The sequence below is a fragment of the Cebus imitator genome, unplaced genomic scaffold, assembly GCF_001604975.1.
Source record: "Cebus imitator isolate Cc_AM_T3 unplaced genomic scaffold, Cebus_imitator-1.0 Scaffold496, whole genome shotgun sequence".
Taxonomy (NCBI): domain Eukaryota; kingdom Metazoa; phylum Chordata; class Mammalia; order Primates; family Cebidae; genus Cebus; species Cebus imitator.
In genome coordinates, this window is record NW_016107811.1 from 928096 (window position 1) to 952181 (window position 24086).

Genomic DNA, 24086 nt, shown 5'->3' on the forward strand with positions numbered 1-24086 from the left:
CCTTGCTTGGTTTGTTGCCCCTAAACGAGCAAAGGAATCGGTCTTTGAATTAGCAAGGGCAAAAACAATAGGAGAGGGAAAGGACCAGAGCCCAGGGTAGAGAGGAGACCCCAAGACATCACCTGGACACCCACCAAGTCCAAGTCCCCAGGCCGCAAAACATTCCATTCCGGGCTGATGGCAAAAGGTCCCAGCCATTGGGAAAACCCAGGGAGCTAGAAACGCTAGTCTTGATGTGCAGAAAGGGGAAAGAAAATATTCCAAAAAGTACCGTCAGGAAGGCTAGCTGTGGATCCCTGGTCAAACTTCAGAATAGATTTTTAAGCTAATGCTTCCATTAGCATTTGGAAATGAATGCAAAGGTCACTAAGAGCCAGAGTGGCCTCTATGAGTGCTGGCTGTCTGCTGAGGTAGTGAACTACCTGCCAAGCTGGGTAATCAAGCAGGAGCTGCATGAATCTGCCAAAGAAGGGATTCATACCTCCAGAGGGGGACCAGACTCTAAGCCTCCATAATCCCATGGGCCTTGAGGGGAAGATGCAGAGGGAGAAAGAGGACTGCAAATAATTGATGTGCATTGCTGACGATGGGGCAGAGGAACTCCCACACAGGGCTCAGCTGCAGGGATTTCACATCCACCATCCTACGCTAAAATCCTAAATCTGCCCCAACTCCAAACGTTTACAGAAGGAAGCAGTATTATTAGGGTAGATCTTGCCTACACAAAATCCTTGATGGGAAGAGATCATTTTTCTCATGTACTTAAAGGTGAGGTCTCTTACCCCGCACATGATGACCTAATAGAACCAGTGCTCAGTTCTGTTTTGAAACAGGCCAAGTTCAGGGAGCCTCCAGCATCCCAGATGAGCTACCCCAGCCATGCTCCTGCCTCTTCAGCCTGTGCCCAGCCCACAGGCCCCCCTGAGATTGAGGACTGGACAAGGAAGGGTGTTGGCTGTTCTCTAAGGTTCTTAGTGGCTGAAGCTGGAGAGGTGTAATCTTCCCTAAGAGTTTACCATGTGAACTGGTGTTGCGTATCTGATTCAACAAAAAATGAGAGAAGCTGATCGATAATGGCGAATTGAGGGGTTGACCTGGGGTGGCTGTAACCCCCTCCCGCGCCCCCCTAGACCTAAACAGTGGACTCCTCCACCTGCCAGCTTGGGCAGCCAGTCAAGGCCATCCCCTGGCCCTCTCCCCAGGAGTCTAGGGCACAGCGGCTGAGGTCCTCTGGCAGTGCTGGTCCCAATGGTTCGTAAGTTGACTCCAGTGGTAGGAATCATTTCTGGTTTATTCAGGTCCTCTTAAGTCTGACCCCATGTCCTCAGGCTGTGCCCTAGTGCCCACTCCTGGGCCTCCTTCCCAGGGCCTCTGACTCTCTGATGGGGCATGAGCAGTCAGCGTAGCGCACCCCCATCCCTGCCACCCTTTCTGCTCACCCCAGCTGCCAGATTCCAGCGCCATACTTGGCAAGGACCTCTCCTCCACAGAAAGGCTGAGGGCCTGTGTCTGGGCCCTTCCTGCCCACACCGCATTTAAGCCTCCTGGCCATTCATCCCTTCCTCAGGTCCACTTCCAGCCTGCTGAAATAAGCTTCTAAGAATCCAAGCAAGTAGCGAAAACATAACCCACCCTCTAAATGGTGTATGTGCCTTAGAAGGGGCTCGTAGGAGCCTCACCCCCCTACAGCCGTTCTGACGTGGACGCTCAGGACTCTGGGGAGGAAGACAGCCTTGTGTCCTCTCGGGGGTCTCCCGTCACACCAGCCACAGCATCGCCAGCAACTACCTCTACCTGGCTCCACAGTCATGCCTCGCAAACGCCAAAAAGAGCCAGAAGGAAGAACTGCTGGCACCTGGTATCCTGATTCCATTACTGCTGGGCAGGAGGGAAGTACCGCCCGGCAATGTGGGCTCAGAAAAATCATCTGACCTCTCTGGACTTGTCTCAGTAGATGTCTGAAAAATATTTGTGAAATGGACTCAAGGCTTGGAACTGGAAGTGTTCATTTTGAGACTTACTAATAAATCAAGTAAGGTTTCCTTACAAGCCTTTCCTAACCCCACTGTGCACTCACCCTCTCTCTGCTGTTCCCCTGGCCCTGGGACTCCCAAAATAGTCGGTCCCTGACTCCCTAGAGCCCTTCTCACACACTACCGCAATGACGGACGTGACTATGACACCTGGTGCTTCTTGGACCCCCAACCACTGGGGAGATGCTTACCGAAGGATTCACGAACGAAAAACTACCGTGCACCAAGTACTCACTGACTGCCAAGCACCCTGCTAAGAATGTTAAATGCTGATTCTCACAGCAGAACTATTTTACAGCTGAGGAACTCAAGGCTCAGAGGAGACAGAGGAACTTGCCCGGGATCACACAGCTAGAAGCTCTGAGCTGGAAATGGAACTCGGAAGCCTCTGACTCCAGAGCTCCTTCCTGCTCTCACCACTGGGCCAGGGATCCTCCACCTCTGCCCTGGTGCCATCTTGGGCTGGATACCTCTGCCGTAAGGGACAATCCTTGTGCATGGTAGGATAGCCAGCAGCTTCCCTCGCCTTGTGGCATCTAGTATCCACCAGATGCCAAGAGCACCCCACCACTACCCCCAGCTGTAACAACCAAACATCACCTAGGGCATAAAACCACCCCGGATGGGAACCACTGCCCATAGACCTTGCTGCCTGCACCGCCGGTGCTGTGGCCCAACCCTGGCTCGGGGCAGGACTGGCCGAAACACAGAGCTTTGAGAGATACGGTCACATGCCCTGGGAGCATGCAGCTCAGCTGGGAAGGCAAGGCTGTCCCAGAGGCCAGGTCACAGGCCAGATCGGAAGCCAGCTGAGAGCTGAGCTGGCAGGGTCTGGTGGTGGGAGCTACGCACACTCCAGGTGGTAGAGCTACAGTGTCCTTGGGGACCCTGCCATCTGCAAAGCCAGAAGTTCATCTTCAAAGGCCTGTCCACAGGCGTGGCCTCGGACCTCCTGACAGCTGTCAAGCCTGCGACCTCATGTCTGCACAGCGCGCCAGGAAAACCAGCCTGCGGGGAAGGTCCACCCGTGCAAGGCCACCCACGCACACCCTGATAACATCTGATGGGAGCCCGGGTGGTCCCCGATAGAAAAGGAGGCCATAAAACAGGAAGCCCGTGCCAGGCCTGCGGGGTAGGGGACACAGCTCTTCCCAGGAATGCCCGCTGTTTGTTTGCCAGCTGGGCCCACATGCCTGGCTTCCTATTAAGGATTTGGTCCCTTCTCTTGTTTTGCCCCACCCTTCTAGATTTTTCTAAACTCTAAATGTCTGGGCTTCCCCAGCTGGGAGGAGATTGTGACATACTGAGGTTTGCTTTGGTGGCATTAACCTGCCCGCTCCTCACGGTGTACCCATCCTCAGAAGACTCTCCCTGCCCCCAACAAATTCGCTCTGAGGAACGGGCCTCCACTGCAGCTGCTGCCAGGGTTCAAATGGCATAAGGTGGGACTGGAAGCGATCACCTGGCCCTGCATTGCCAATCCTAAAAGCCCCAAAGGGATTCCCCAAGCCCCCACAAGGAAAGTCAGCGTGAAGGGTTTCCCCGGCTGAATCCAAGGCTCCCGGGCCAGCCAGCCCTTCTCAGTACATCACAGGAGCGCCCTGCCGTCTGCAAAGCCAGAAATCCATCTTCAAAGGCCTGTCCATGGAGCACAGAAGCCTGGACTCCGCAGGCAGAGAGAGGGAGGAAAGGAAGAAAGAAAGGCAGACCTCAAATAGCACGCTCCTCCCTCAGGAGGGTTCAGGTGGAAAATGGAAAGCAGGGTCCGGGTGCGGTGGCTCATGCCTGTGATCCCAGCACTTTGGGAGGCCAAGGCAGACAGATCTTGAGGTCAAGAGACCAAGACCATCCTGGCCAACATGGTGAAACGCTGTCTCTACTAAAAATACAAAAAGTAGCTGGATGTGGTAGCACACGCCTGTAGTCCCAGCTGCTCGGGAGGCTGAGGCAGGAGAATCTCTTGAATCTGGGAGGCGGAGGTTGCGATGAGCCGAGATTGCGCCATTGCACTCCAGCCTGGGTAACAAGAGAGAAACTCCGTCTCAAAAAAAAAAAAAAAAAAGAAAGATAACAGGATCCATAGCAGCCTTTGGAGAAACAGATGTTTTCTTCTCTGCCCTACTCACCTCTCTGGTCGAAGCCTCAGCCCTGCCTCTGACTTGCTGTGTGACCTTGGGCAAGTCCCCTCCCCTCTCTGAACCTCAGCGGCTCATTTGTCAAGTGCAGATAATGAACATCTGTCCTTCTGATTTCACGGGGCCTCTGGGCCCAAATGGACAGATGGATGAGAAAGTACTCCGCAAAGAACAGAGCACTCCCCACGTGCAGGAATGTTGGCGGTGACTTTGTGGACAGTGAATATTTGAGTTCCTGGCTCCCGTCCTGCCTGGGACAGACTGTCAGAGAGGCTCGAATACAGAGCAGGAGGAAGAAGGCTGATTGGCAAGTGCAGCCTGAAACATAACCAAGCTCATCGACTCCCAAGACCAGCTTATTCATAGCTGTGAAAACCTTCTGTCTGAACAGTCAGTTCTGCCTCTCCCGGGTTAGTAAGATCAGTTTGACTCTGTAAAGTGGTGGGAACCTCAAGCTCGGCCAGGCGGCCAGGCTCAGGGAGGGCTCCGTGGTGACTTTACCTGCCCGTGTTTCGAAAGCCCAAAGCTGGGGTCCAGACCGTCTGCCTCCACCCCTGTCATGGCTACGGTCACCCAGAAGGCAGCCCTTCCCTGCTTCCACCGCCTTCCCTGGGCCCCTCATTGTCCCTGATCATTTTCCTTCCTCTTCCAAGTGCCAGCTGTTTGTCTGCCTGTACCCATTAGTTATGTGGGTTGCTGAATCGGGGGATCGGGGGTGCAAGAGAGAGAGGGTGAGTGGACCCAGTCCTCAAGAAAGGGCCATGGGGTTAATAGCCCAGAAAGTTCCCCTCAAGGAGCCATAGTTTCCTGTCTTCCTGCCCAAGCATTAAAACTTCCCCTTGTCCTGCAACTGGTAGGTAGAACAAGCCCCTTGAAGCCCTGAGAAACAAGCACAAGCAACAGTGCCCGGGGTGCTGGCTGACATGGAGGTGGCCCTGGCTTACCTGTCCAGCCTCATCTCAAGGCCCTCTGCACCTGGTGCTCCAGCCCCATCAAACAGCATTCAGTTCCTTATGAGCAAACGCTCTGCACTCTCTCCAGCCTCAGGGCCTTTGCACGGGCTATTCCTGGCCCTTTTCTCCAGCTCCTCTTTCTCTCTGGCCCCGCCCATCTTTCAGGTGCGTGGGTACACGTGACGTCCTAGAAGACTTTTCGTGACCCCCCATCTCAATCCAGATTCAGCCTCACTGTGATTTCCCTGATGGCACTAATCACAGATTGCAACTGCATGTTGTTTGAGTCTTTTTTTTTATTATTACTATTTTTGTGTCTTCAAGCTCTGTGGGGGCAGGGACAATATCCCTGGCACCAAGCAAGTGCCTGGCACAAAGGAGACCTCAGTGGATGTTTACTGAAGAAACCAAGGAGTTAGGTTTACATACGCGGAAGCAACTCAGACACTACAAAGAAATATTGAAGAAGGGCAATTAGGGGGGACATGTTCCCTCCCCCAGTGTCAGAAGGAGTGGACAGTGGCGAGAGGGTCCCTAGAGGGTTTTGAAGCTCAAGGAGGGATGGAAGTTTGGCCCTGGATTTAGAGTTTGTTTCTAGAACATTCCTTTTTTCCTAAATTCCTGTCCTTGCTATCGGCTTGACCCATTTTGTGCTAAGGATGGGATGAGGCAAGAAGGTCTCCTTGGCTCATTCAAAAGCCAAGAGCCCCACCAGAAGTTAGGTCGCTAAATGATGCACATGGAAGAAGGTGCCCGAGGTGGCTGGCAGAGGCTTCACTGGTCACAGAGCCTGATGTGACTCCTGGCGGCAGGCCCATGAGGATAGGTGCTGATGTGTGTCCGCTTCCCAATGCCAGGACGGGGTTCTGCTGGGAGCCGTCGGTGCCTATGACTGGAACGGAGCTGTGCTGAAGGAGACCAGTGCCGGGAAGCTCATTCCTCTCCGCGAGTCCTACCTGAAAGAGTTTCCAGATGAGCTCAAGAACCATGCTGCCTACCTGGGTAAGAGCCCAGAGTGAGGGGAGGCGGTGGGTGGCGGGCAGGGAGGGCACCCAGGGGCTGCAGAACGCCCAGCCCACACACGGGTGAGGGGCCTGCTGTGTATATTCTGGGCTGATTCAAGCATTCAACCCCAAAGATCATCCACGGGCCATTTCTTCTCCGCCCTGGTATCCACCGCGCCCAGCACCATGCCCAGCATGGAGCAGGCTCTCCGAAAATAGGTAGAATGAAGGACAAGCAGCTCCCCGGCCCCTTCAAAGTGTTTCATTTGGTGCTTCTAGACCCTGGGTCAGCTGTTGTTGTGCCTTTAAAGTTTTTAAGGCTGACTAGGGTTCCAGCGCACTGAGCCTGCCTCCCTAAGGCAAAACACAAGTTGAGTGGCACCTGCATTCATTTTTATTTTTTAATGTTCACAATCAAGGCAGAAGTCACTGCCCATGAAACACTTTGGAAGTGAGTATCTAGAGAGAAGCAAAAATCATTGATGGCGAAGGTCCCAGCCGCAAGGCCTTAGCCTGCTGGCCTAAGTCACTTTCCAGCTCTGCAGAAGCAGTCGCCTGGCCATCCCAGCCATGTCCCATTCACCATGGCTTATTCCTTTCTTATATATATATATATATTTTATTGTGTTTTGGGTTTTGGGGTACATGTGAAGAACATGCAGGATTGTTGCATAGGTACACACGTGGCAGTGTGATTTGCTGCCTTCCTCCCCATCACCTATATCTGGCATTTCTCCCCATGCTATCTCTCCCCAACTCCCCACCCCCTGCTGTCCCTCCCCTAGTTCCCCCTAACAGACCTCAATGTGTGATTTCCCCTCCCTGTGTCCCTGTGTTCTCATTGTTCAACACCTGCCTATGAGTTAGAACATGCGGTGTTTGATTTTCTGGTCTTGTGTCAGTTTGCTGAGAATGATGGTTTCCAGGTTCATCCATGTCCCTACAAAGGACACGAACTCATCGTTTTTGATGGCTGCATAGTATTCCGTGGTGTATATGTGCCACATTTTCCTTGTCCAGTCTAACATCGATGGGCATTTGGGTTGGTTCCAGGTCTTTACTATTGTAAACAGTGCTGCGGTGAACATTCGTGTGCACGTGTCCTTATAGTAGAACGATTTATAATCCTTTGGATATATACCCAGTAATGGGGTTGCTGGGTCAAATGGAATTTCTATTTCTAGGTCCTTGAGGAATCGCCACACTGTCTTCCACAATGGTTGAACTAATTTACACTCCCACCAACAGTGTAAAAGTGTTCCAATTTCTCCACATCCTCTCCAGTATCTGTTGTCTCCAAATTTTTTAATGATCACCATTCTAACTGGCGTGAGGTGGTATCTCAATGTGGTTTTGATTTGCATTTCTCTGATGACCAGTGATGATGAGCATTTTTTCATATGTTTGTTGGCCTCATATATGTCTTCTTTTGAAACGTGTCTGTTCATATCTTTCGCCCACTTTTGAATGGGTTTGTTTGTTTTTTTTCTTGTAAATCTGTTTTACTTCTTTGTAGATTCTGGATATTAGCCCTTTGTCAGATGGGTAGATTGCAAAAATTGTTTCCCATTCTGTTGGTTGCTGGTTCACTCTAATGATTGTTTCTTTTGCTATGCAGAAGCTCTGGAGTTTAATTAGATCCCATTTGTCTATTTTGGCTTTTGTTGTCAATGCTTTTGGTGTTTTGGTCATGAAGTCCTTGCCTATGCCTATCTCCTGAATGATTTTGCCTAGGTTTCCTTCTAGGGTTTTTATGGGGTTAGATCTTATGTTTAAGTCTTTAATCCATCTGGAGTTAATTTTAGTGTAAGGTGTCAGGAAGGGTCCAGTTCCTACTTTCTGCACATGGCTAGCCAGTTTTCCTGACACCATTTATTAAACAGGGAATCCTTTCCCCATTGCTTTTTTTTGTCGGGTTTGTCAAAGATCAGATGGTTGTAGATATGTGGCATTGCCTCTGAGGCCTCTGTTCTGTTTCATTGCTCTATATCTTTGTTTTGGTACCAGTATCATGCTGTTTTGATTACTGTAGCCTTGTAGTATAGTTTGAAGTCAGGTCATGTGATGCCTCCACCTTTATTCTTTTTGCTTAGAATTGACTTGGCTATGCGGGCTCTCTTTTGGTTCCATATGAAGTTGAAGGTGGTTTTTTCCAGTTCTGTGAAGAAGGTCATTGGTAGCTTGATGGGGATAGCATTGAATCTATAAATTACTTTGGGCAGTATGGCCATTTTCACAATATTGATTCTTCCTAACCATGAGCATGGAATGTTTCTCCTTCTGTTTGTGTCCTCTCTTATTTCCTTGAGCAGTGGTTTGTAATTCTCCTTGAAGAGGTCCTTTACGTTCCTTGTTAGTTGTATTCTTAGGTATTTTATTCTCTTTGTAGCAATTGTGAATGGCAGTTCGTTCTTGATTTGGCTCTCTTTAAGTCTGTTATTGGTGTATAGAAATGCTTGTGATTTCTGCACATTGATTTTGTATCCTGAGACTTTGCTGAAGTTGCTTATCAGTCTCAGGAGATTTTGGATTGAGACGATGGGGTCTTCTAAATATAAAATCATGTCATCTGCAAATAGAGACAATTTGACTTCCTCCTTTCCTAAATGAATACCCTTTATTTCTTTTTCTTGCCTGATTGCTCTGGCTAGAACTTCTAGTACTATATTGAATAGCAGTGGTGAGAGCGGGCATCCTTGTCTAGTGCCAGATTTCAAAGGGACTTCTTCCAGTTTTTGCCCATTCAGTATGATACTGGCTGTGGGTTTGTCGTAAAAAGCTTTTATTATTTTGAGATACAGTCTGTCAATACCTAGTCTATTGAGAGTTTTTAGCATAAAGTGCTGTTGAATTTTGTCAAAAGCCTTCTCTGAATCTATTGAGATAATCATGTGGTTTTTGTCTTTGGTTCTGTTTATGTAGCGAATTACGACTTGTTCCTTTCTAAAGAAAGGGACAGAGGGGAAGACAGCAAAGGGGGTGATGTTCAGGTCCCCATTGCCTCTGGGTCTTTCTGAGTTTCTGAACCAAGTCCACTGTCTATAACAGTATTCCTCATTAAAGCCTCCTGGGACCCCAGTCCTGTCCTCTGTGCTCTGAGGCTGCCCAGAGTGGACAGCAGATCTGTCCAGGTGCCCGTCTTCTCTCTGATGCTCTGTCCCATCCTGACCTTTGTTCCTCAGCTCTTTAGCCAACACCCTGCCTATGACTCTGCCCACACTGTGGTTACCCCATTTTCCATCCCCAACCTTAGGATCCTCCGCTGACAAAAGGCCAAAATACTGGAATCAGGACTGTGCTAGAAAATTCAGAAGTGGGCTGGGCGCAGTGGCTCACGCCTATAATCCCAGCACCTTGGGAGGTTGAGGCGAGCGGATCATGAAGTCAGGAGATCGAGACTATCCTGGCCAACACAGTGAAACCCTGTCTCTACTGAAAAATAGCTGTGTATGGTGGTGGGCACCTGTAGTCCCCGCTACTGTGGAGGCTGAGGAAGGACAATCACTTGAACCCGGGAGGGGGAGGTTACAGTGAGCTGAGATCACGCCACTGCACTCCAGCCTGGGGGACAGAGCAACACTCCGTCTCAAAATAAATAAATAAATAAAAAGAAAATTCAGAAGTATAGAATCCCTAGAAGTTTCCCAACAGCATCTGGCCCTAGGGCCTGCATTCTGTTTAATTCGAAAGATGTTAATTTAATTTGCAAGGTGTTAAACCGGGATTACATAGCACCTGTGGCTGATGCTATGGGAGCTCCATGGTGAGCAGGACACAGTGTCTCCCCTCAAGCTGCTTCCTGGCCCGTGGGAGACACAGACACGTGCACAGATAATTACAACACAATTGAGGTAGGAGATCAGATAAAAGCACAAATAAAAGAAAGATTGGAGTCCTTGCCTTGGCAAATTCTCAAACACTGGGAAAGATGCTGGAAGAACAAAGGCTAGCACCCCTTTAACTAGAAACTAGAATTACTCGTGTTTCTTTGAGATTGCCCCAAGTTCGCAGCACTGCACTGAAAGTGAGGAAACCAAGGAGGGGGCACAGGTACGGGTGCCACAAGGCATTCAACAGCAAGGCCGATCACATCAGGATGTCCCAGGGCCATTGAGGTTAATTCCAAGTGAGTCAGAGAAACGGCATGGTCGGCCATGGCCCAGTGGGCTGGTACACTTGGGACCCACTGTGTAGGAGCTGAAGCCTACCCCAGGTCTCCACCGCAGGGGATGTTTCAAATAAGCCAAGGAGGGCCAATCAAAGGAGGGAGGTGTGGGAAGGTTATTTCAGGACCCAAGAAGTAGAAGAGTGTGGCTGGCGCAGGGGGAGAAGTGGGAACATGGAGGAGAGGGCAGGTTAGCCTCGAATGCCAGGTTAAGTGCTTTGAGATTTTTCAAGCTGACAGTAGGGAGCTATTGAATGTACCTGAGTGAGAGCACAGCAGGATGACTGTCCCCCTGGCCCAGCAGAGCCACCCTGCTTTGCTTCCCAGAAGACCCTGGAGGGGTGGCGCTTGGCTGAAGGACATTCATGAGGCCCAGCTGTCATGCCTTAGCCAGTCACTGCCTTGGGTGGGGGTCTTGAGGAAGTGCCTTTTCTCTTCCTCCTCCTCCCTCTCAGAGTCATCCGGTGAGAGCAGTGTCTGTGTTCTCTGCTGGGGCGGAGAGGCCTGCTGGAAGATTCCTCCCATGTCCCAAGGGAGAGGAGCACTACATGGCAAGGAGACCGGGAGGCCAGCCCCAGCCTCCACTGGGGGTGCAATACAGATTTCGGGCCACATCCCTTCCCTTTCGTCAGGCCTTCAAGGAGGCTGGCCCAGCCTCAGAATGGCCCTTCCTGCTGGCCAGAGAGTTGCCTCGGAACCAAAGACACCACCCACAGACAGCTGGAAGGCAGGAAGCTCTGTGAACTTTGAGAGCTGGCCCACGCCTGCCCCTAGGATACTTGGCCCCCAACTTCATGTCAGTGCCCTCCTTCCAAAGCCCAAAAGCCCAAGCCTCGCTGAGAACATTGTCAGTCGTGCCACAGAGGGCTTAGCTTGGAAGAAACCTGTGCTCCACACCATGGGCTAAGCCCACCCACCTGTATATTTATGGTTTGGCCATGTTAGCCACCCCTATGTGAGGTCTCGGTCTTATGAACCTGTCAAGCCTCATTCCCCAAAGTGCACCCTCAAGAGTGAAAACTGTTGTGTCTGGAGCCAGAGCGGCTCACCCCCAGCACGGAGCCAGCTCACCTGTACACGCTGTAGCCCCTCGGAAGCAGCCAGTGGGACCCAAGTGATAGGGTTACACACATGCATACATGTGCATACACACACTCACACATGTGCACTGCAGGAGACGTCTGTTCCCCAGAAACAGCCCAGGAACTGTCGCCAAGGCCCAACGCCCATCTCAAACCTGGAATCCAAGGTTGTCTGGCAGAAAGCGGGATTCTGGGATGCCACCAGCTTTGCACACCTGCTGGAGCCCACTTTCAGGAGAGCTGCCTCAAAAGCTGCACATTTGCTTCCTGGGTACTGGGTGGGCGACTTGAGAATCACAGCGATCAGTTACAGCCACGCCAGGAGCAGGGACCGGCAGCCTTTCCAAACAGCCCCTGGGGTTCCGTTTTCTCTTTGGCATGCTGTATGTCTGGGACTCACAGGAGCTTCCTCCTTTGAGTCTGCAAAGCTTTGGAGCTTCAAGAATCCCTGAGACCCCATGTAAATATCTGAAGCTGATCAATTCCTTCCACTTCCACGGCTAACACGCTCTAGTCCTCAGTGAGCCACTTAGCAGGCATTTGTGGTAATAAAGAGGATCCTGGTTAGTTCCCAAGGGTGTAGATTGGTGAAGAACAAAAACAAAGTCTGCCCAATATCAAATGAAGTGAGGCTAGAGTCTGCCCTGCTCGCTGCTGCCCTCTGCCATGCTCATGAGCAGGTGAAGGAGGAATGTATGCATTTCAAGTTAGTGATCTCTTTTAGCAGCCCCACCTGGCTCCCTTTATTTTCTCCAGCAAGGGCTGGGGTGCGGTGAGTCCTCCCCACCCTCCAAACCCATCTCCTAGGCCTTGCCTGGCAGCTTCCCCTAGGAATTACAGCCCTGCATGACTGAATCTGCTGAGCTGGCTCTGAACCTACCCCATCCCTGGTACATCCTCTGGCATGGCCAAGTCACACACCGGGCCCGAGCAAGGCCTGCTGAGGACGTGGTGCCAAAGATCAGCCTGTTTCCTCCTGTGGCAGGGTACACAGTCACATCGGTCGTGTCCTCCAGGCAGGGGCGGGTGTACGTGGCCGGAGCCCCCCGGTTCAACCACACGGGCAAAGTCATCCTGTTCACCATGCACAGCAACCGGAGCCTCACCATCCACCAGGCTCTGCGGGGCCAGCAGGTAATGAAGGGGGAGCTGGGGCGGGGACGGATGGAAGAGGAGGCGGGTCAGACAAATGGAGGGCAGTGAATACAGGCGTGCCTGGGCCACTGGGGGCCCCGAAGGGCAGTCATATTCCTCCACCCATTGTCATGCTGTCGGGAGTGGCAGGAGTGTGCATCCACCCACAGAGGTCCCATGGGTCCTCCAGGATGCCAGCTCCTTCCCTTTTCCTGGAAGGGAAGCAATGCAGAATGGGAAGGCTGCCAATGGCACTGCCCTGCAGGGAGGCGGTTGGCAGCCAGACTGTGTGCTGAGAGTCCCGTGTTGGACAGTGATGGCTGCACATTGGAAAGCTATGATAAGAGTCGCTGGTGGTGAAAACAGCGCTCCAATCCAAGTCACTTCCATCGCAGAGGGAAGCTGGGGTCCTGGGAAGCAGTGTGGCTTTTCCAGGGTTCTACGGCAAATTCTTGACTGGGTCAAGCCAAAAACCCTCTTGTTGGTGCTGCCTACATTATGCCACCTCCTGAGCCCCACAAACCCCAAAACCAGGCCTGGGCTCCCCCTGAGCCCCACCAAGCCCAAAACCAGGCCTGGGCTCCTCCTGGCCCCCAACAACCCCAAAACCAGGCCTGGGCTCCTCCTGGCCCCCAACAACCCCCAAACCAGGCCTGGGCTCCTCCTGGCCCCCAACAACCCCAAAACCACACCTGGGCTCCTCCTGGCCCCCACAAACCCCAAAACCACACCTGGGCTCCTCCTGGCCCCCACGAACCCCAAAACCAGGCCTGGGCTTCTCCTGGCCCCCAACAACCCTAAAACCAGGCCTGGGCTCCTCCTGACCGGCAGCATCCGTGCTCTCTCTAGGCCGGAGCTGAGCGCTGTCCAAGCCCTTCTATGTTGTCTCCAGGTCCCCATCGGCTCTCCTGAGCCTGAGAACAGCCCTGTCTCCTGCATCTCTGACTGCCCTTGGCCTGTCACCGTGAGAACCCGCTCCTCGCTGAGTCTAACCTAAATCCCTCTAGCTGCAGAGCGCCACCCTCCTGCCATTCCTCCCCGTCTCTTAGGCTTGGGCCATCCCGGGCAGCTCAGCTCTCACCCTCCACCCTGCCCGCCCACACTCACCCAGGGCCAGCTCTTGGGAATCGAGGGCTAGACCTGGAGAGCTGGAGGGAATTTGCTGATGAATTTATGACATTTTTCCTGCCCAGTTCCGCCTCCAACATCCGAACGAGAAACCGCAGTGCTGAAGGCAGCTAAATTAAGTGGATTCCAAATCGCGGTGACCCACATAGCTGAGGCCACATATTTAGACAAATTCTCCCTCCCCGTCCCTCGCTCGCTCGCTGTCTGCTTCTTAGTTACTTTATGTAGGCACATGGCTTCCCTGTCACTCCCGTGTCTGTCATTTCCCTTTCCTCTCCTCTACATTTTTATCTTTCTCCTCAGTTAAAAGCTTTTAATGCTTGAGAAGAGATTTCTTCTGAAAACACACCAAGCCAGAGATGGGCGGGGGAGGCAGAGTCATGGGCCAGGGTGTCAGACAGACCCCAATTCCAGCCAGCTTGGCGGTGACCAGGTGACCAGCCTTCTGACCCTGGCAAGCAGCTCCCATTCTCTGAGTTTTGGCTCCTTCCCTGTAAAATGAGGATGACCCTCTCTCCTAGCAGCGTGGGGCTCACATGAGCTAACCAAAGGCCATAAACCATCCCACACGGGGCCTGTCCATGAACAGGACACCTTCCCCTTTCCTAAGCAACCCAGTGATCCAATAAGCATTCATTAAGCACCTTCTCTGTGCCAGGCACAGTACCCTGGCTGAGAGGGAACGCAGCAGGCTCAGTGCCCACCCTCATGGGCTCCTAGCGGAGGGAACGGGGGCTGGTGGGAGGACTGTGGAGCAGAGGGCATAGAAAAGGGGCAGGGAGCAGAAAGGAGAAGGTCAAGGACAGTCTCTAGCAGGAAGTGACACTTCAGCTGAGACCTGAGGGATAGCAGGGGATGATCTGGGGAGGACGCATGCAAGAGAAAAGCTTGCGCAGAGGGAAGCCTGGAAGCCGGCCAGGGCCTGGGGCTTTTGGAGAAGAGAAGTAACTCGGTTGGGCAGGAGCCAGGAGCACTGCATTGGGAGCTGGGGCTTGGGGAGACAGAGAAACTTCCACCTGGGGAAGAAGCAGTGGGCAGCAGCTGGTGAATTGGCATGCACCAGGTAGGACTTGCAGGCAGGTTTGCAGGTGGGAGAGGTGGAAGGCGGAGTCAGGGTTTCTGGGTTTCTGATGGGGGGGGGTGAGTAGTGCCCTCACTGAAGTGGGGAGGACTGCACCCCAAGCAGAAGGGGAACACAGCAAGTGCTCAGGCACTGAAAGAAACCATCATTCACCAGCCGCGATGCTAATGCCAGAATGATTTAGAACATCAAAAATTAAAAAACAGTGCCTCACACCTGTAATCCCAGCACTTTGAGAGGCTGAGGTGAGAGAATCACTTGAGAAGAGGAGTTCCAGCCTGGGCAACATAGCGAGACCCCATCTCTACAAATAATTTTTTTAAATAGCCAGGCATAGTGGCGAGTGCCTGTGGTCCCAGCTACTCAGGAGGCTGAGGTGGGAGGACCGCTTGAACCCAGGAGTTCGAGGCTGCAATGAGCCAAGATCGCACCATTGCACTCCAGCCTGGGTGATAGAGCAAAACTTTGTCTCAAAGGAAAAAAAAGTAAAACTAACTGTCCAGCAATCATTGAGTAAATACATTATGGGCCAGGTGCAGTGGCTCGTGCCTGTAATCCCAGCACTTTGAGAGGCCAAGGCCAGCGGATCTCGAAGTCAAGAGATCAAGGGCGTCCTGGCCAACATGGTGAAACCGTGTCTCTACTAAAAATATAAAAATTAGCCAGGCATGGTGGCAGGCACCTGTAGTCCCAGCTACTTGGAAGGCTGAGGCAGGAGAATCATTTGAACCCAGGAGGCAGAAGTTGCAGTGAGCTGAGATCGCACCACTGCACTCCAGTCTGGTGACAGAGTGAGACTCCGTCTCAAAAAAAAAAAACAAAAAAAATATATTATGATACATGCATATTTTGGAGCACTGTGGAATCACCAGTGATCATGTTGTAGACAAAAATGTAACACATCGTAGAAAAATGTTTGTGATATATTGTTTTATTTAAAAATCAGTACATAAACTATATTGGCATTATTACCCCAATTTGTAAAAATAAAAACATATATACACACATGTACAAACAGGCAACATGCCTTGGGGGAAAAAAACTAGAAGACAATCCACGAAAACATTCATGGTAGTTATATTTGGATGTCGGGACTGTGGGTAACTTTTGTTTTCTTCTTCATACTTTTAAACATTTTCCTTATTTTTTGTCATTATATCGCTTTACACACAAGATAAATGGTCACCGATAAACAATAGAAAGAAGAGTGGGTAGGGGATGATGACAGAAGGAAAAGAGGAAAGAGGAGAAGGGCGAACAGAACAGGCAAGTCGGCCCCAGGGAGAGGACAGGGAGCGCCTGAGAAGAGGGGACCCGTTTGTTCAAGGAGAATTCTGAGTCACAGGGTGGCCTTGGCTTCCCTCTGCTGGCCCGGCAAGGGCTCTGGGCTGAGCCAGCTGGCAGCCAGCCCGCTCCTCTCCCCCGTCACCGCGCAGATAGGCTCTTACTTCGGGAGTGAGATCACCTCGGTGGACATCAACGGCGACGGCGTGACTGATGTCCTGCTCGTGGGCGCACCCATGTACTTCAGCGAGGGCCGCGAACGAGGCAGGGTGTACGTCTATGAGCTCAGACAGGTATGGCTGGGCGGGGGCTGGGCAGCTTCTCGGGGGCCCCCAACCTCTGCTTGGACTTGGGGAGCCACGAGGGAAATGGGTTACCAGCAAGGCCAGTGCTGGGGCCCAGCCTGGGAAGAATCGGAGCCTCCTCCATGGCTGGGCTCCTGTACCGGAGACGGGGGTGCTGGGGGAACGCAGTAGGGAGAGGGTGCCGGGACACCTGCAGAGGGAAGGAGGAGCCTCAGGAACTTTCCCCAAGGCCTCCCCAGCTTTTTTCTGCCCCTGGTTTTGCAGAACCGGTTTGTTTATAACGGAACACTGAAGGATTCGCACAGTTACCAGAATGCCCGATTTGGGTCCTCCATCGCCTCGGTGCGAGACCTCAACCAGGATTCCTTCGATGATGTGGTGGTGGGAGCCCCCCTAGAGGACAACCACGCGGGAGCCATCTACATCTTCCACGGCTTCCGGGGCAGCATCCTGAAGACGCCAAAGCAGGTCAGGCTCCCCCCACCCCCGGCGAAGCGGGCAGAGCAAACGGGACTTTAGGAGACCCAGGAGCTTCTGGGCCTCATCTGGTTCGGGATTTTCTTCCGCGCCCTCTCACGGGAACGGATTCCAGTCTACCCCGGCCATGCTTCCCCTAAGCGGAAATTTTGAAAAGGGCGCATTTGAGCCGGGCGCGGTGGCTCAAGCCTGTAATCCCAGCACTTTGGGAGGCCGAGGCGGGTGGATCACGAGGTCAAGAGATCGAGACCATCCTGGTCAACATGGTGAAACCCCGTCTCTACTAAAAATACAAAACATTAGCCGGGCATGGTGGCGCGTGCCTGTAATCCCAGCTACTCAGGAGGCTGAGGCAGGAGAATTACCTGAACCCAGGAGGCGGAGGTTGCGGTGAGCCGAGATCGCGCCATTGCACTCCAGCCTGGGTCACAAGAGTGAAACTCTGTCTCAAAAAAAAAAAAAAAAAAAAAGGAGGGGACACACTTTACCTTTAGGATCCTCCCGTCACCCACTTTGGCACCCTCTTCCTGCTTGCCTTTATCCCCCCGCAATAACAAACAACAGGTCCCTGGCACCTGACCCTCACTCCCCGCAAATGCCTGCCAGCGGAGAATCGCTTCTGGGCTCGCCCTTCTCTGGAATTGCTTCATGCTAGAAACTGTGCTCATCTCAAAACCCACCCATCTGAGGTCCCACCACCGAGGATCATCCTTTTGCGTTTGCACACACTGTTTATAAGAGAGCCTCACAAAGAGACCAGCGTGAGAGACTTGGATGGGCCACCTGCCAAGTCACATGTATTCACACTTAATAGGGAGCTCTTTTAAGACACAATATCTTAATCCAAACGAATGACTTGAATGGTAGGAATTTCAGGTGCCAGGACAGGCCAGGAGAGGAGATTGCTTCGGGTTGGGGAAGCTTCTTGGTGGTTTCAAACAGGCTCCTGACTGCTCCTGCCACTCAGGGCTACATGCCCCCACACCCACAGCATGCATGCCCTCCCCCTCTCTTCCCACTCCCTGCAGAGAATCACTGCCTCAGAGCTGGCTACCGGCCTCCAGTATTTTGGCTGCAGCATCCACGGGCAACTGGACCTCAATGAGGATGGGCTCATCGACCTGGCAGTGGGCGCCCTTGGCAACGCTGTGATTCTGTGGTTGGTTCCCCCACTGATCCCGCCTCCTGGGCTCTTCTGAAGGTCATGATGAATGCGGGGGTTGAAGACAGGCTTCAGGATCTTTGTCCCTTGACTTGAGCCACCCTCAGCTAGACTCACCCTGTTCTTAGCGTATCTTGCTTACACATTTTCTTTTCGTGAAATCAGTGTAAATTCAATATAAATTGAAGTCCTGTCCAAAAGCCCCCACTCTTAAAATGTGTCCTAAAAGTTCTGGCTACAGAGGCGCGTCTTTCCACTTCAACTTTTCAATCTCTAACACTGTCAGGAGCCAGCTGAGCATATTTTTACCAGCTGGGAGGGCTGGCGTGGAGGAATGTTTAGTGCAGAGATTTCTTTCTTCCAAAGCCCTCTGACTTCTTGTTTCCCTTCTTCAGGGGCTCATTTTCATGCTTCCTAAACACCCATTTATTTTACCATATGTTGGCTACTTTTTGAGCCAAAAAACCTTGAGTATTTTTTCAAATATGTTGACATTTTTATCATAAATACAATAACATAAAGAACATTTATAAAATAAGGGAAAAAAATCACTCGGCCTGCTATCACCTTACCAATGCCACTATTAACGTTGTGGCGTATCTCCTCCCTGTCCTTTTTCCCCCTACTTATGATTTTATACAAATGCAATCATATTTGCCCTATAACTTTAAAAAGGCATTGAACAGAGATCTATAACTTCACAGGGAGAATACAGGAAAGGCTAGGCTCCTGTTCACAAGACTACTACAACCTCAAGGGGGAGATGTCTTCCTCCAGGTTCCCTAGAAAACAGAACCTGAGGCAAAAGCCTCTGTGAATGCCGTGGAAGTGGGGTGAAGCTGGAAGGGAGCGCAGTTGGCAAGCGGGCCAGCCTGGCCTCACCACGCGTGCTGCTCTTTGCTTAGCACCTCAGCATTCCCAATGTGGCATAAAACAGCCCATTGTAGGGGAAGAAGGGGAAGCAGCAGACTTGTGGCTCCTTCAGATCCCTCACTTGTCATGGTCAGAGCATCTGCTACCCCACACTCCTGGTGATGTCACCTGGCCTTCTAGGCAGCACTGGGAAGCCAGGGCCAGGGCAGGTGCAGCCCAGCCAGTGCCCAGGAGCATGGCCTGTCTCTCTTCAAAGGTCTGTGCCACGTCTGGGGGCCCTTAGGTCCTTGATGGTGGTGGTGGTGGTGGCAGCAACAGCAGCCTGGGCTTGCAAGGCATGGTAAAGGTGTTCACTGTGTTGGTTCCAGTCAAGAAAGCAAGGCAAGTCACCAAGGCCCGGGGAGGCGGGTATGCAGAACCTAGCAGGTATTTAAAGTAACACATGAACGCCGGCTGGGCGCGGTGGCTCATGCCTGTCATCCCAGCACTTTGGGAGGCTGAGGCAGGCGAATCACCTGAGGTCGGGAGTTCAAGACCAGCCTGACCAACATGGAGAAAATCCATCTCTACTAAAAAACACAAAATTAGCTGGGCATGGCGGCGCATGCCTGTAATCCTAGCTACTCGGGAGGCTGAGGCAGGAGAATCACTTGAACATGGGAGGCAGAGGTTGCAATGAGCCGAGATTGTGTCATTGCACTCCAGCCTAGGCAACAAGAGCAAAACCCCAGAAGCAAGATACACATATGCACACACACACTCCAGGAGAATCAGTTTCACAGAAATAACTGGATCCAGCTCTAGCTTTTGAAGTCTACACCTGTGTGCTCCCTGAATAGCCATGAAACTGTGGGCCACAGCCCTCCGGGAAGACTTGATGGTCAACCCCCATAGTTCTCAAACATGACTGCCCTAGATCACCAGGGGAGCTTTTAAAATGTCATTGCCCAGGCTTTGCCCAGACCAATTAAAGCAAAATTCTGTGGAGGGACCCGGGCAGCAGTAATTTTTTTTAAACTCCCCAAGTGATTCCAACGGGCTGCCAAGTTTGAGAACTTCAGACGTAACGTACTGTGCTGACACAGCATTCCACACTGTCAAAGGACATTCTCACCTCCACTGATCCTCACAATCCCTCATCACAGAGATCATGTGACCTGCCAAGGTCTAGCGAGGAATTGGTGGAACCCAGACTCAAATCCAACCTTTCACTCTTCAGCGCAGAGGCGCTGTCCCCCTTGATGCTAAGAACAGAGAATCAGCACAGATCATCTAAGCCACTCTGCTCGTGTTTCTTTGTATATACATTCATGGTTGGGAGAGACGACAGATTCCTAATTACATTTGACTTAGACGGATGTAAGGGTAAATTTGTATTTCCTTGGTTACCTGATGGGGTAGTGTGGGGGTGGACGGTGCTGGCTGCACGCTGGAGTCACCTGGGGAGCGTTAACACCTCCCTCTTTCAAAGTGTGGTCCATGGAAGTTAGCATCACCTGGGAGCTTGTTAGAAATGCAAAATCTGTGCCAAGCTATTGGATCAGAATCTGCATTTTAACACGATCCCCAGGGGGCGTGCAAACGTATGAAAATTTCAGAGGTAATGCTTTGAAACCTGCTAAGGCCTGATTCTGATGTGATTTTGCCCAGAGCATAGCTGAGGCACCAGGATATTTTTAAGCTCTTCAGATGACTCAGATATGCATCCAGGATGGGGAACCACTGCTATAAAAGACGATGAGGGGCAAAGGGAAGTCAGCAGGGGCTGCACGGAGGGACCGTGAGGTGGCTGAGCCCCTCATCCCCTGTGCTCACTCTTGCCAATCCTTTGACATCTGAAGCCCCCTCCATCCTCCACCTCACGGCCTCCAGTGGCTTTGCAGATCCTGTCCTTCCCCACAGTCACAGCAGGGCAGCTTGAGTCCCTGCCCCACCCCAGCTCACTGGCACTTCTTCTCCAGGTCCCGCCCCGTGGTTCAGATCAATGCCAGCCTCCACTTTGAGCCCTCCAAGATCAACATCTTCCACAGGGACTGCAAGCGAAGTGGCAGGGATGCCACCTGCCTGGCCGCCTTCCTCTGCTTCACGCCCATCTTCCTGGCACCCCATTTCCAAACGACAACTGTTGGTAAAGCAGGCCCCTCCTTTCTCCCCATCCCCCAGCTCCAGCCTCCCCCCTGCACCTTGCTCTGTTTCAAAGCCTGGGCTTCTCCCAAAATGGGCGCTAAGTGCCAGGTCGCCCTACAGGCACTTTGGGTGACTGCTGGATCCCATCTGGTGCTGTAATTCCAAAGGACAAAGAGGGGACATCATGCCAGAGTGAGGGTGGCAGTGAGCCGGGGTGATAATGACAGAGAGGATGGGAGAAGAAGGACACAGTCTGGGCACAGAGTTTGGATCAGAACACAGGGCTGATGGCAGTGGAGCAAAATGGGTATGGAAGCCCAGAAGCCCTCCTGGACGCAGGGGAAGAGGTAGACCCAGGAGTCTGCAGAGGGGCTGCGGGAAACCAGAGGCCAGGCCACTGAGACCCCAGCAGCAGGGAGCCCCACTCAGAAGTGGATGTGAGCCCCCAGCAGGGCAGTTTCCTTCTGAGGGTCCATCACTTCCAGCTAAGTATTGAATCAGACACCTGCTCATGCCAGCCCCGGGCCCAGGTGGTCTCAAGAAGTGAGCGGCAGGTGCCAGGACTACTGCCCTGGCACAGGAGTGGGGGCTCAGGGAGGGTCTCAACCAAGCAGCAGGATCACACAAAGAAGAGAACAAAGGGAAAATGAGAACGAAGGCAAGCCTGGGGGCTGTGCCCCTCTCTTTCAACATCCTTCCCTGAGAGGAGACAGATAGGAGGGCCTGGGGCCGGCCGGGAGCAGCCTGCGGGCGGCTGGGGTGCAGGAGAAGGGACTGAGCCTTTCCTGGAATTGGCAAAACCTAATGGAAGGGGAGGAGGCTGCAGGCTTTATGCCCCAGAGTGGAGTCAAAGGTTTGAGGATCCATCGGGAAGGGGCTGGCCAGCCCTCCTTGGTGTGAGAGGAAGCACCCAGCAAAGGCTCTGACCAGCCCTAAGGGGGATCCCAGCGCCCAGGGAGAGAAAGGGAAGGTGGAGGGAGAGGCAGAGGGGGGTGTTGACGCAGCAGGGGGACCGCCCTGGCCCACATCCTGTCTCCCCTCATCTGCGGTGTTCACTTTCCCTCCATTTCTTCCTCTTGCTTTTTCTCCACCCTCAGCCTCCCCCTTTTCTTTGGTTCCTTCCTTTCCCTTCCTCATGCAATCATTTGTTCTCCATGTGGGAGTTTCCTACCCACCCTGGGCCTTGTGAGAAGAGAGGAACAGCTGTCCCCTGGCCAGCCTAGGGGGCTTCCTGGAGGAGGCAGACAGTCTTGGGTATGCATGTGGCTCTGCCTCTGTGGTCTTGCCCTCTCCCCTCCTGCAGGCATCAGATACAACGCCACCATGGACGAGAGGCGGTATACACCGAGGGCCCACCTGGACGAGGGCGGGGACCAATTCACCAACAGGGCCGTTCTGCTCTCCTCCGGCCAGGAGCTCTGTGAGCGGATCAACTTCCATGTCCTGGTGAGCTGGCAGCCACACCCGCAGAGCCCAAGCTCCTACAGGAAGGAGCACCTGCCGAGGGAGAGGCAGAGAGTCCACCTCGTGACTGGCTGGTTCTGAGCCCCCAGCAGACCTCAGGAAGCCAGTCGGGGACAGTGTCCCTGACCTTGGCCATCCCACATCCCCATCCCCTCAGATGCCGACAGGAGGAAGGTGGGCCCAGTAGGTCCAGCAGAGAAAACTGGGAGCAGCTGGTGGGGGGCACGGCCCCAAAGGAAGGGATAAGCAGGCAGCCGCTAACAATGAAGGCCAGGTCCAGAAGGCAGTGGCATGTATAAAATGAGAAGAGAGACTGAGAGGAGCGCCACTGATGTCACGAGCAGGGTAGTGGCCTGGTGCCCCATTTTCTAGCTAAGGAAGAGGATGAGAGGTTTACGTCTATCCAGAGATACCAAATGCTCAGCTCACAGCTCCAGCCTCAGAGATGCAAGCAGGGGCACTCGAAACCCACCTGGCCCCAGGAGTTCAATGGCCAGAGGTCAGAGACGTGAGCAGGTGTGAGAAGGCTCATGCCTGCTGAGGGGCCCCCCACACATCCACACCAGCAGCATCCTCATCCCTCCCCCCAGACTTGGAAGTGCACATGTTCTGACTCAGTTGGAGTGCGGCCAGCACCCCGTGTTTTAACAGGCTTCCAGGGGACCCTGATGCCAGCTCAGGTTTGAGAGCCACCGCCTTTATAAAATCAGGGACTGCAGGTTCCAGGGGGGACTTTTTAGGCAGCTCTGAGCAACCCCTTTACTTACCATCTGTGCTCAGAACCAGCCTGAGTGCCTCTGCCTTGCTCCTGAGTTTGTTCATTCACTAATTCCACATGCTGAAGCCCTTACCACAGTGCTGGGGCCCTGCTGGGAGGCCCCAGGCCTCTTCCTGGCTTGGGAGGGAAGTGACACACAGTCAGAAAGTTCAAAAGCCAGGTGAGCAGCGGGAGTAACTGGTCTGAACAGAGTGGTGGGTGGCGTAGGAGGCAGGCCGGCGCTGCCAGGCATCCTGGAGGCCGAGGTATCAGGGCAATGGGAGCCCGGCCCTGAAGGATGCCCAGGAGCTTGGCGAAACGGCCGGGCAGCTGGGCTGGCATGAGCAGGGCTTGGAGCTCCTTTCATAGAGGCACACTCTTCCCACAACAGACCCGCCAGGAACCTCCATCCTCCCGCAGACTCATCCTGAGGGGACAGGGCAGCTGCCCTGCCACCTTAGCAAGGTGGCAGTCTACATCAGCATCCATGGTCCTGGCCCAGAAAGTAATGTTGTCTCCTCCCTCACCCTTGCCCTCCTCTCCACCCCCAGGACACTGCTGACTACGTGAAGCCAGTGGCCTTCTCAGTGGAATATTCCCTGGAGGACCCTGACCATGGCCCCATGCTGGACGACGGCTGGCCCACCACTCTCAGAGTCTCGGTACATGTCGGTACAGGGCACGCCCCTCGGGCACGAACCCCACCCCCACCCCACCTCCTCCCTAAAGCCCAGAGCCTGAGTGTGCCGGGCACAGAGGACACCATCCCTCCCCTCGCCTTCCTACCTCCTGTCCCGGCAAACTCGCAATGTGGCTGGCTCCTTCCCTCCTCCCTCGAGGCCTGTGCTGAGTATTAGCAGATTGGTTCCTCGAGGGCAAGGCCCAGGCCTTCTCCTGTTCAAGGTTCCCCGTATCCCCAGCA

The 24086-nt window shown here is 53.0% G+C and overlaps 1 protein-coding gene across 1 annotated transcript in view; it reads left to right on the forward strand.

The window, feature by feature from the left end:
* The window catches only part of ITGA11 (integrin subunit alpha 11), a 138549-nt gene that overhangs the window by 93299 nt on the left and 21164 nt on the right, over nucleotides 1-24086 (forward strand). Inside the window, exons 11-18 of the mRNA XM_017513586.2 lie at nucleotides 5979-6123; nucleotides 12358-12506; nucleotides 16152-16292; nucleotides 16569-16772; nucleotides 17810-17940; nucleotides 20778-20944; nucleotides 22247-22389; nucleotides 23716-23826. Of these exons, the coding sequence (XP_017369075.1) occupies nucleotides 5979-6123; nucleotides 12358-12506; nucleotides 16152-16292; nucleotides 16569-16772; nucleotides 17810-17940; nucleotides 20778-20944; nucleotides 22247-22389; nucleotides 23716-23826 (1191 nt within the window). The remainder of the gene's footprint in view (nucleotides 1-5978; nucleotides 6124-12357; nucleotides 12507-16151; nucleotides 16293-16568; nucleotides 16773-17809; nucleotides 17941-20777; nucleotides 20945-22246; nucleotides 22390-23715; nucleotides 23827-24086) is intronic.